Below are 13512 nucleotides of genomic sequence, written 5' to 3'. Positions count from 1 at the left end.
GGGTGGGGTAGGGGAGGCTGGGGCCAGCAACTGTACTGGTTCCAGTAGCCTTAGCTGGAGTCTTGGGGATTTTGGGGAGCTGCAGCTGTGGTGATCCTGCTGCTTGGAGCCTGGCCAGCAGCTGAAGTGCATCTCTACCTGGCCAGGCTCTGTTTTTGGGCAGTGCGTGCTGCCCCACTTTTTTTTTGTATGTGTTAGATCCTGGGGTCAGTGCCCCCTCCCTCCCTTGCACTGCTACCCTGCAGGGCAGAAAATAACTGAATGTGCAGTGTGTGGCACTGGAGATGGGTCTGCAGTGCCACATAGCACGTGACCGCACTTGTCTGGATGTGGCCGAAAAGTTTAAAACACAGGGTTCCTTATTTTAAAATATTCGGAGATAAAAGGCTATACTAAGACTAATTCCAAGAAGGAACTTGGGTTCAAACATAATTCTTTTCCTATTTCCTGGGAAAGTTCCTCCCTGTAGGTGCACTTGTTTCTGCATTTGGGTGCATTACTTTTGTTGGATCATATATGGGGGAGATGGTAATTCTCCATTCCTTGCTCACTTGCTCCAGAGTCATATGGATGGTAGACCAATTCTGAATTGCTCAATTTTTAAACAGTTCCATTTGAAGATTTAAAATGAAATATTAAGACATTCTGAATACAGCACTGAAATGACACAGAGTGGGAGGTTTATGCTGGCACATATTATTTCACATGTGTTGATAGGCTTGCAGAGGATGCCAGGCATGTCACTTACAATTTACTGGGTATGCTGTTTATTCATGTTCTTTACTAGAAATGCAGAAAACTTGGCATCTCAGTTAAAGGGCATCTTGCTAATTAAGTGAATTTTACTGTCCCTGCCTACAGCTTGTTCTTCTTCTCAAATGAAAACTGACTATTCTCAAGCTTTTCTCAGACTTCTGATTCTTTGTGCATTTTATTTGAACACATAAAAATGATCCATATACTCATATGAACATTATGCAGGACAAGCGCTAAAAAGATTTTGTTTGTTAGAGGGAAAAGAGACAGATGTTTCTTGTAAGAACTTTTTGAACCCCTTATAAAAAACAGAGCAGTCTTACTTGGCAGTGTAATCTGTGCATTGTCTTTTTGTTTATAACTGCATATACTCTGGTTGCTCTGCCAGTTATTTGGACACTTCACTAAGAAAATACAAAATAAATAATTAATTCTATAGTCAGTGGTGCATAAGAGTTAACACAAAACAGTTATGAAACACTTCTGGTGAATCCCAGAGATCATCTTGGAGGGTTTTGAGTGCTACCTTGACTCCATTGATGAATACCTTTTCAGTTTATTTGTTTGTTTTTGGCTATACCAGTGTGGAAAATATAGTTGAACTTTGGTTACTAAAAAACAAACAAACCCCCAAACAAACTGAAAGAAATTATGTGATTAAATTTAAATTAATAGAATAAAACGGGTCACAAAATATTTGCTGAGTAAAAGAGCCATGAAACTCTTTGTAGCACCCCATGGTGAGTGTTGATAAAGGTATCATTTCTCATTTCCAGGTGAAAAGGTTTTCCCTACTTAGGATAGCACAGCGCATACACACTGGCCCATCCAGTACAGCGAATGTCAAAATAGACAATACTAATAAAGTTCTTAATGCAGTGAATTAACCCCTCTATTTATTTCATCAACAACCTCCTAGGATGGATAATGTTTCACTAACTGCTTAATTGGGAGAATTAGACTGGAAAACTGCCATATTGTTCTCTTTTAAAGAGTGCCAGGAGTGAAGAGATACCAGTTGTCATGTCAGTGGCTTAATCAGAGCTATGTCTGTACATCTGGGAGATGTTCGTCTGTTTTCAGTCTCCTCCCCAGGTTGTTAGGCAAGAAACCAAGCTCCCTTCTGTTCAGAAACCACACACACAAAAAGAGCTGCAAACATTGATCGTTTGTTCCCTTTATTGTTCAGTCACCAACCAAGGGTAGTTAGAGGAAAAAGAATATTTCTGGCATATTGAGGCTATAATTTAGTGGAATAAACCACTGCTCTATATTATGGCCATCTTTGAAACGTAATTTGGCATTTCCCTAAAATACAGTACAAGAACTAAGTTTTGGCAGAAAATGAATGCAATACTCATGACTGAACACTGGATACATATGTATCCCTGGATGTTGTAGTATTTAAACTTCATGAAAGAAGTTTTGCTTAGCAAACAAGCGTACAGAGTGGGAAGTAAAAAAAATCTGCCAATTGTCTTATTGGTAACAGAACAATAAAGGGAACGTGTCTACTTCCTTTTAGCTACTGATGTAATAATGGACCAAACATCTTAAATGTATGCTTCAGGCAGCTGAGATTTATCTAAAGTACATTTAATATGAATACATTTAGTGTGAAAATGAGAAAATACTCGATTAGGATCCACCTTTTTTTTTTTTTACCGATGAATCTTTCACAATGTTTTGTTGCAAGGACTGTTTTGTGTGTGTGTTTGTGAATAGATATGTGCAGGTAAACTAGTAAATGTTTTCAGATATCTACTCAAACATACATTGCATGATGGATAAAGTAAGTGTATATACCCTGTTAATTATCTTACTGTCATTAGGCTATTGCAGGGGTGGACAATTATTTCGGGCAGAGGGCTGCTTACTGAGTTTTGGCAAGCCATCAAGGGCCGCATGACAGGTAGCCAGGGGAAGATAAATATTAATTTTCTAAAATTTTTAGGGGGCCGCATGAGGCCCACATAGAATGGCCTGGTGGGCCTCATCCGGCCCACAGGCCACATTTTGCCCACCCCTGGGCTATTGTATCAAGGTAGTTGCTTTTTATTGGAAATTCCATTTTCTTCATGGTATTGTAACTTTGAGAAGCAGTTCCTTACAGTCTATAATAATTGGTTTCATTTGCATGATGCATAATTTAGGTATCATGGTTACCTGAAAAACCTTCCCTCCTCTTACATGTTTTCATTAGAGGGGTGTATGTTCTTTTTGTTTCTGTCTGGGGAATGCCTCCCCTGGGAACAGCTGACCTTTGTTTTTCTGCATTAGGTGGGGGGAACCTTAGCCTCGATCGGAACTGTTCCTGTTGGATCCCCATCACCTCAGCTGGGATGCTCTGCTGCCCTTCTGCTGCAGCCTCACCCAGGCCTGGCAGGCATACCTCCAACAGAGACCCCTGGGCCGGAGCCTGCCATTTCCAGAGGTGATGCAGGAGTGCCTGGTTCATAACTTAGCCTTGCAGCAAGGGGCATGGAGCTTCACTGCTTCCTTGGTCAGGTTGCACATAATCAAGCTGACTCACCTCTTCATCTTAGCTTGTTTGACCTGACTGTTGGGCAGTCCATTTAGCTGCATGCCTCTTGGGTGACATGAAAATTGCCCTTTCTGCAAATGTGCTTGCTCTCCTAGAAGACTACCGCCATACACAACAAGCCCTCCCTGATGGCAGCTTGCTAGACAGACGCTCTCTATCTCTACCTGTTTCTCTAACTGTGGACAGCACTCTGCTCTCTCTCCCCAATCTGCCTTGAGATCCTGTCTGTACATGTGGACAGTCAAAGTGCAGGCAACCTTTGCCACCCACTCTGATGTGACTTGGAGGCAGCACGTAGTGGCAGCAACACCAAATCAAACCTTTCTGAACTGCCCCAGCTTTAGTCAATCTTTGCTGCCATCAGCATTCTCTTTAGCACGCTGGACTTGGACTTCTCTAAGACTGTGTACATCTTCTCAATTCTATACTAAGCAGCCAAGGGTAGCATGATCTGCCTGGCCAATTTCCTTCTGGGACAGGTCAAGATGCTGACTTTGAAAATCTGCAGAAACTGGTTCTCAGGGTTTAAACCCATTGCTAGCCCCAGATGTCCTCCAACTCTTCTGCTTTCTGGTCCAGGTGCATGTGACATTTGAATTTGGGCACTTCACTTTGCAAAAAAAACATGGACCAGTTTGTGTTGCAATGGATCCTCTGCAGAGTAGAAGATGGACAACTGGTGCTACACGTATAATCGCACAAGGGGCATGAGGGAGGAAGTTTCACTCTCTGTTGACATGATGAGTTTTTTGTTTTGGTCACTAACAAGAGTTTCATGCTCAGCCCCTGGGGAGGGCAGCATATCTTTGCACTTTCACAGCTTTTTGAGTATTTGTATAATAAAGGTTTAAGTAAAAAAAACAAAACAAAGGAACCTCTCTCTTTCCCCATCCCCACATACACACTCTCATACATATAGGTTAGGGACAGAAGTTGCACATAAAGCGGTTTAAGTCATCAGAAACTGGTTTAAACCTGTAACAGAACAGACGTTCAGTGCACATAAACCAGTTTCAAAATGTCTGAAACTAGTTTAAGATAAACCCGGTTGAATGAAGTAACAGACTTAACTGATTTGTGTCAAACCAGTTTATGAAACTTCTGTTCCAGGCCCCTTCCTGGTTCAAGTTAAATTATAGTCCTCCAGCGTCCCAGCATGCTTTCCATCCCTGGGCTGGGCTGGGCTGGGCTGTCTGCTTCAGCAGAGAAGGCATGGGGGAGAGGGTAAGGCAGGGACTGCACCCCCCGCCCCAGGCAAACCCCAGCTGGGGTCCGGGGCTAGCAAGGGGTTTAAACCTCACCTTCCCCTGAGTACAGAGCTACCCTGCCCTGCTAAACTTACTGCTGGCTGTGACTGGACTACAAATCCCAGAGGTAGCAGGAAGAGGAAGTGATGAGCAAACCTGCAGAGTCCTGCTGTTCTAATTCTGGATTGCAGATCCCAGAGACCTCGGGGCAAAAGGAATAGGAATTGAACACAGCCCATGCTGGCTATGTGCCAGAGAGCAATGCTGTACCATCCCGTGGCTTCTGGCCTGAGCCACTGCAGGCATCTGGCTGCATTTTCTGAATCATAATGTTTGTTCAGTTGTTTCTCAGTTTAATCTCTGCAGCTTAGACTAACCTGCAAAGACTGAATCAATTCACCCTCAGGCATTTTTAGCCACAGTCTGTTCCATCAGCTGCCAGATTTGTTTGGTGAAGTAAAAGGCAAGAAACACATTTTATAAGTATGCTAGAAGTATGAGGAAAACCAAACTAAGTATAGATCTCTTGTTGAATTGGAAGGACAATTTCATAATGGATGTTGCAGAAAAGCATAAAGCCTTTTTTACTTCAACCTTCACAAATAAAGTTGCTTATGAGATGATGGTTATAGTTAGCAGCAAGAACAGGGAAGGAGTTAATAGAGTAAGTAAAGAAGGTTAGGGATTACTTAGACAAACTGTTTGGTTTAAAATCTGCAGGACTGGAATGGATGTATCCTACAGGACTCAAAGAACTGTCTAAGGTAGTTGGAAATTGTTGACTATTATCTTTGAGAACTTGTAGGGCACATTCAGACAAGCGCGCATATGCCTCTTGCCACATCTCAAACCCCTTTGAGGTGGGACAAGAGGCACATGCAGGAACAAAAAAATGTTCCCTGTGCTGCTGTGGCCCTCCAGGGGGAGCTGGGACCCTAGGCAGGGGCGCTATGACCCTCCAGAGTGCCTGGGACCCTGGGTGGGGGGGGGCTGGGGCCCTGTGGCCCTCCAGGGGGGAGCTGGCATTCCATGTTCTGTGTGGCGGGGCTGCACCCTGTGGGGGCCAGGGGACCCACCCCTCCTGAGCAGCCCCCCCACAAGGTCCCCCATACCCACAGTCCCCCTAGCAATCACCCCACACCTACCAACACACCAACCCACATCCCTCCACACACACACCCGCCTTCCCCCACACCCCTTCCTACCCCCTTCCTGCAAACACCACATCCCCCCATCACACACCCATCATGTGCGAAGCAAACCAAAAGCACGCATCAACACAGGTATTTAGAATTTATTTTATCAGGATGATAGGCTTTCACATTTCTTTAACATTGTAAATATACCAATAAAGCATTGCCCAACTGATCTCTCTCTCTCTCTTGATATGTGTGTGTGTGTGTGTATAGTGTTCTTTTGTTTTAATTGTGGAAAAACATGGATTTTGGAGTATTTTAAAAAATAGATTTGGGATGCTGCTGCAGCAGTTCAGCTGGCACAAGGGGTAGTGTCCCCAGGTACTAAGTGGCCAGGCCTCAGAAGCTCCTGAGAGCGAGTAGCCCTGAGCTGCTTGCCAGGGCAGCTTTTTGTATGGATGGGGCCAGGACAGGGTAGCTTTTTATACTGCTAGGGACAGCACAGGTGCTGGCCCCAGACTCTAGCTCCCCCTGGCTACAGATCTGGGAGGCGCCAGGCAGGGTTATTTTGCTCCAAGTGGCACAATTTGCTTCACAACAAAGTGCATGTCCAAGCACATGTGCTGGGGCAAAAAGCCCCAGCTCAAATCTGCACCACTGCTATTTGAGCTGCTGTAAGCGCAGGTACTTGCATGTGTGGACATGGTTGTAGAGGTCAAGTGAGATGACTGAAAAACATAGCGTCCATTTTTTTTTTAAAGAGGTGGCAGAGGATATGGGGTATTTGGTCAGTCTGACTTGAAAACCTTCAATATTATGAAGCAGGCCATCAAGGAATCATATTTCTAAGCATCCATCACTAAGCAAAGTGATCTGGAACAATCAACATGGGTTTGTCAGGAGAAAGTCATACTTAACCAACCTGATTTACTTTGACAAGGGAGTGGGCTTTAAGGATGGGGAGACCAGTGGAGGCAATAAAACTCAATGATATACCTTGAGTTCAGTAAGGCTTTTGACAGTCTCATTAGTGAGGTAAGGAAATACAGTCTAGATGAAAGTACTGTAATGTAGACTATATATAGAAGTATATAACTGGTTAGATCACTGTCCTTAGAGTAGTTCTCAATTAGCAGGAGGCATTGAAGGGGGAATCGGGGTTCCCCAGGGGTCTTCTGCTCTGAATTTCAGTACAATTTCACATATTCATTAATGGACTTGGGGGATGGGATTGAACAGAAAAACCTGAAAGAAAAGCCAGTAGTATACCGGTAAAAATTATAATAGTCTCACAAGTCACAGGAAGTGGTTCTTCCATGGCATGCTACACTGGTGAGGTCTCATCTGGAGTATAGTATCCCCTTTGGGGTATTGCATGTCAAGGAAGATGTAGATAAATTGGAAAGAGTCCAGCAGAGAGCAACAGAAATGATTAGAGAAAAAATGGGAAGAACTGGGGTTATTCAATATGGAGAAGAGAAGACGGGGGTAGGGGGGCGTATTTTATAAGTAGGAACCTACTAAATTGCCATGTCATGGTTTCTGTGAAATCTGTGAAAAAATGCTTTCTGGAATCAGTGGGAAAACCAGGATTGGCCGCCTGCTTTTACTTACATAATACCATAACTACAGGGGAGAAGCATTGGTGAGGACCCATTATTTGTAATGCTGGAGTTTGAATTTGATTGTTTCGTACTTGTTCATTGTATATACAACATTGAACATGCAGCAACATTAAACATATCAAAGATTTGTACATAGCTAAGTTCATGCTGACCTGAAAACACAGCAAATTGCTTATATATTTTAAATGCATGATTTTAAAACATTTCCTTGATATGAGAGAGGGTTTATTGCAGTTACCTCTAGAATGCCTGGTTGGGTAGCTCATCGCTGGTGATTAAATTTTAGTGTTTGGCTAATATTCTTGCCACCTGAGCACTTAGTACTTTGGCATTTAGCTCTAAGAGGAGATGATTTCTTGCATCAAGCACCAGTAATTTTCAATTGGAATCCTAGAAATGACCACATAGAATTTAAATTTTATATGTATTGAATTTAACTTCAGTGAAATTAAGTTAAAATTTTGTGCCACTATAAAAACTATGTACTGAGGATCTGCTTGGCATAGCTTAGGAGTAGTCTCCTTAGCCCATAAATCAGTCTTCTTCTCTACCCAGTTCAGTGGTTAATGCTGCTCCTTCTGCTTCCCACGAAGCACAGGAAGCCCATATAATGAATGGAAACTTAATGTTGGTAGGATTTCACCAGTACAAGTCTCAGAGGCTGCAGAGATTCAACTTCTATGGATATGCAAAATTTGTCAGACTTTTTTATGGGTGAATCCTCAAAAATAAGTAATATCACTTCCCTATTTAATCCTACTCTATCTTACCTCTTTTTGGCTTTCTGTACAGGTAGATCCTATGCTTTAGGCTGCCACTTTTATTGTGCCTCTTACTGTAGTTGCCATGATATAAGCCATGATATAAGAAGCTGTAGCTCATATTACATTGATTTAAGTCTTTTGAGGCTGTGTCTGTCATGAATGGTATTTTCAAGTCCACCTTACTTTAAATCCATTTTATAACTATTCCAGGTGCCACTCCAGAGTTGATTTCCTTAATTCATAGACATACCAAGACCTTTTTAAATGTGGTGCTTCTGGTTTTAAGGGGCCGTCTGATTTGAAGTGTAAGTTCTTTGAGAATTTTTCCACAGCTTATATTGCTGTATATTTACAGTGATGCATACGAGTAGTGGAAGTAGGGCCGATATCACAGCTTTAATGTAACAGTTACTTTATTGTGATTTGTTCCTAATATAAAATTGTGAGGTCTGTGAAAAATGAGCCAAGCAATAAAAACAAGTTTTTCTGTATATAATGTGACAAAATAATGACTGTAGTTATGTTCATAACTCCAATATTTGAACATCTTCCAGTAAGATACCAAGCACTATAACTTGACATGACTGCTTTTTCTTACCTTCTCCTCAGGAGGAGAAATGTGTGAAGTACTTTGGGCTAGGAGTCTTTTTTTTCTGTTTAAAAATATAAGTGTAGGTGATAATTCATTTAAGAAAGTAAAATGAAAGAAACCCAGTATTGCACTGGGAGGGGGAAATAGTGAGTTTGGTTGATGTTCATTCTCTTCTGAGTTTATTCTACAGCAGTGATTCTCAGTTGGGGTGCTGTGGCAATTTTAAGTGGGATGAAGGGTGTGAGGACATTACCATTTATTCCTCATCCGTACCTGGTCCCTATGTGAGGTGGTAAGTGCTTGACTTTTCCCTCCTGCCCAGTTTCTATGTGAGGATGTAAGTGATTGCTTTTCTCCAGCATCCCTGTCCCCCAGCTGGCACCTCTGAGGAGTTAAGTGCTGTAATAAATTAATTTTTACAGTGGGGTGCTGCTAAATACAAAAAATGTATGGAGGTGGTGTCTTGAGTCTAAAAGGTTTGAGAAGCACTGTTCTACAGTTTCCAGTCATAGCATCATAGAACAGAAGGGCTGGAAAGTTGCTCAGGAGGTCACCTAGTCTAGCCCCTTGCTCAGATCAGGACCATCCCTATCCAAACAATCCTATACAAGTGCTTACTTGGGAAAAGTTTTACTGTGCACATGTGGTCAAGTAGTTGACTCTAGTCTTCAACCTGGGCTTTAGGCAGTTTTGTAGAAAATCTAGGTCCAGACCAGAATGCTCTTTGAAGATAAGAACTTTGAGCCAATATAGAGTGGGGGCCAAGTTTGATTTATTTAACCTTTCATAGATGATAAGACCAAGAAAAACTACTGTAATCATCTAGTGTCTGATCTCCTACGTAAGGAGATGTTCCTGTCTTGCAAGCCACACAGGAAGACAGAAGGGAGAAGATGCTGGAAGTGAACTGCTGATTAAGTACATGGTGTAAGATGCAGAGTTCTGATTTTGTTAGATGTTTGTTCTATGGAGATATAGAGGTGTATGCAGTTTGGATGACTTACATCTCAGTAAAAAGTGAACAAATCTTATAGGGAACAGGCTCCCTCTAGAGTTTGTACCCTTTGATCCCCTTCCCCTTTCATTAGTTTAATGTCCTTCTGACTGGAGTAGTCAGAGGGAACCAATGAGCATTTAGCATATCTTTTAAACAAACATTTACAATTTATAGGAATGAATGTGAGGAGGCTAGTGACAGAGCTAGAGTTTTCTGTCACTCCACGCTGACTCTATGTCTATAGGTATTGATTCCAAAGAGGTCATTGTTCCTTGGCCTGAACTATTTTAGCCTTCACAACCTTACAGGGTTGCATTAATTAAAAAGATAGTAGTTGGGTACTACTTTAGTGCTATCCCGTTTCTGTACATAGAATCTACACCAAAAGTCTGTCTCACTGACCACAATGTATACAAACTTCAAGCAATACCTTGACAACCATTACCCTTCCTGTTAGTTCTGTACCCCAAGTTGCACTGTCTTTCTGCTCTCTCTCAAGGATGGGTCACGTTCATGACCACTTCATATGGAATCTGCTTGCCTTTCTTTCTGACATGCATTCCTTGCCAAATAACCTCAAGGCCCACAGGACTTACCTTTGCATCAGCCTTGACCCACAACTTTGATTAGTGACTTTGATTGATTGTTTCACATTATATCATGATGAAAGGGCTTAATTATTCCTTTGATTTAGCTTGAGGGAAAGTACTTATCATACTGTCAGCTTTAAGTAGGTCTGATTGTTCACAGACCTACTTCACAGCAGCCATTAGCACCTTCCTCCTAACAACATCCTTCCTGTTTTGAACATTGTTTCGTCTAAATGTGTTGCAACTGTTCAGTTACTACTGCAGGCAAACCTGGATCTTTCATATCTGAATGATTCGAAACCTACTTGCTTCGTGGTAGGTTGCTGAATGAAAAAAGGATCTACCTCGGTATTTGCTGCAGCTATATGTACCCCCAGCCCATCTTGTTTGCAGACTCTCATATGGGGGGAGCAGGGAAGGGGGGTACGTTAAGGAACCTAAACCTAGGGAATAACTGGGTTTTACACTACTACTACCACCACTACTACTGTAGTGGTCAGAATTTTATTATTCTGTGCTTGTCAAGGCTTACTTCTGCTGTTCCTTATTCTAAGTAGTGGATAAATAATAATGATTGCAATTATAGTTTAGTAAATATTGACCTACGAATAGTGAACACTACAAATTAACTGAACCTTTTATGTAATATGACAGTCTTATCTTAAGGCTTAAAATTAATTTACTCTATGTTGACAGTTCTCAGGGATGTTACTATATTTGTCTTATTAATTGAAATGATTTTTGGTAAGGAAGAGAAAAACAAATATCCTTCAAAAGAACTATTATGTGTAAAGTCACTAAATGTTTCAAGTATTTACTAAGAGCTTGTACCCTCAAACTAAAATAAATTATTAAGTTGTAATATACTGTGTGATAAGAGGTATTGAGGTTGTTTAAACTGTCTGCTATAGAATTAAAAATATATATTGTTAGACCCCAGTATCCAGAATATAGGAATTATTTTCTTTATTTTAAGTATTTTTAGCAACTGCGTGTGCTATAAAATGGAAGATAGATCATAGCTTTCTAATCTTTTAGCTGTAGGAAATGTGGTGTTCTTTGTTGCTTTACACAGGTGTTTCAGTAGAAAGATCCTTACTGTTTCATCGATGAGAGATTTATATTATATGTAGGTTCAACCTAAGGTTTATATGACTCCTTAATAATAACATAATTAAGAGCCATTAGGACTTGAATGGATCCTAGGGCTTTATAATGACTGAGAAGTATCCATCCTAACTTCATACTGTTTTTTGTCCATTAGCACAAAGTGAAGATCCAACACTGCATTAATTCCCTGCATTATATTGTCTATTTGACAAATAAATTGTTCTTTTAATTTTCCCCATTTTATATTATATGATTTTCTTCCTGAACTTTTAAAAAGGATAGGTTGGCAAAATTTTTGGGCAGAGTGCAAAAACACCTGCAACCTCAACTTGTAAAATGTTGGTGTGCTAGGGGGACCGGCGAGGGGCCTGATCCTTGTGGCAGCACAGTCCTGGCCCCTATCCCAAGGTGCAAGTGCCAAGCAAAATGCCTTTGTTTGCCACACACTGGCATGTATGACAGGTTGCCTAGCCCTGGAATAGGCCCTTTTCTGGCTGGGTGAAAAAAGGTTGTATTAATGTGAGGAAATGGAAAGCAAGAATGAGAATATTATAACTTCTTTCCAAACTGCCACTATTTTCATAGGTAGAATATATTAACTCAGGCCTCCTACAGAATTTTCCTTTTCCTTCTTGCCTTTTTAAATAGTCTATTAATTTTAACTCTCCTAAACAGAATGAAAATGGAGTGGAAGTTTGAAACAGGCTTTCAAAATATGATATTCACTTGAGCATGAAATTAGGCAAAAGTATTTTTCTCCCTGCCAGTGAAAAATCTTTTGTAAGAATGAATGTTGATTTTGGGGGAAATGGTAAGGAATTCTGAAAGTGAGCTCATTCAGTATTTCTTTTCCTCCTCAGTATGAGCCAAATTATTTGGCTAAAAAAAAAGTAATCTCTGTGTCTCATTTCCTTTTTCCTCCTAAACTTTTTTAGAAAGACTAATAGAAAATTTTTGTTTGCATCGTTTTGAGTTTAAATCAATAGGAGGCAGATCCCAGGTGCAGATGGGAGTCTTTTCTATGGTTAACTACTGTATTTACTTGAATTTAATATGACCCCCCCAATAATTAGATTCTATACATAAAAACATTATAAATTTGTTAAAATATTCCATGTATAGAGTCTAATTATTAGTGAACCATCTTTAATTCATACCTCCCCCATTGCTGCAGGGGGGTAGGAAGTTGGTGAGGGGATCAAGCAGCTTGCCCACTGTTTGTGCCAGATCCTCTACCACCACTGCCCCCTGCCTGCTCCTCCTTTCCCCACGCCCTTTCACTTTTGTGTCCCTCCCCCCAGCCTCTGTTCCTCCCTTCCCCCTCCCTCCATGCTCTGCTCCCCACTCCCTCAGTGTCTTCTTCCCAACTTTGCTTTCTGCCCCCCCCCCCCCCCCCCCCCCTGCAGCCCATTACCCTTGATCTACACTGGCAGACTCTGCCCCTGTTCTAGCGTGGGGCACTGAGTATGGCCCCAGCCTGGCCTTGTACACTGCTGGTACATAGAATCTGATATTTATATAGGAATCTTAAAAAAATCCCTGATTAGTGAAGAAATGCCTGACTATTTAAACTAGTGTGAATATCAAAACTTTTAAAGAACAACATCATTACCTATTTGTGTCACAACTAAGCAGGTGTAAGAAAAGCATATTAGCAGTGTTTAATATAACAGAAAAGTATTTCTATAGTAAACCTTTCTATGCCTCAAGTTCTGGCTTTCTGTGTGTAGAGAGAGCCTCGACTATCTGAAGACTAAAGAACTGCTGTAAGTATGGGAGGGGAGAGGCAGGGGGGAAGGTAGATAGGTAGGACCTTTGAATACTCCTATGTTCTTTGTGGTAGTTTTGCTAGGTAGAGTTAACACAGATATGGGGTTGGAAGCAAGGTAGGGTAACATATTTTGGCATGGTTTGTATTGTGCTTTAGGGATAAATTGTGAATTGTCTATTTCAAGTTAGTTATTCTAGTATAATTCATAATGTAAACTTCTTTTTCCAAAGAAGGATAGCAAAGAAACACAGTAAAAATGCATCATAAAATTTTAAGGGCAAGTACTATGAATTTTGTGTTGGTAAAGCACCAAGTACAGCTATTTATAACCATAATAAATCAGCTTCTGTTGGTTTTACTTAATTGCATGGCTTTTTTT

At 41.1% G+C, this 13512-nt stretch overlaps 1 protein-coding gene across 1 annotated transcript in view; it reads left to right on the top strand.

Annotated features, from left to right (window-relative positions):
- Window positions 1-4140, top strand: part of LOC102384541 (slit homolog 3 protein-like) — a 185408-nt gene extending 181268 nt beyond the window's left edge. The window contains exon 6 of the mRNA XM_025212571.1: window positions 3037-4140. Within this exon, the coding sequence (XP_025068356.1) occupies window positions 3037-3052 (16 nt within the window). The 3' untranslated portion in view covers window positions 3053-4140. The remainder of the gene's footprint in view (window positions 1-3036) is intronic.
- Window positions 4141-13512: the final 9372 nt, after the last annotated feature.

This window comes from Alligator sinensis, unplaced genomic scaffold (genome assembly GCF_000455745.1).
Source record: "Alligator sinensis unplaced genomic scaffold, ASM45574v1 scaffold606_1, whole genome shotgun sequence".
Taxonomy (NCBI): domain Eukaryota; kingdom Metazoa; phylum Chordata; order Crocodylia; family Alligatoridae; genus Alligator; species Alligator sinensis.
This window is presented reverse-complemented; position numbering and strand designations above follow the sequence as displayed.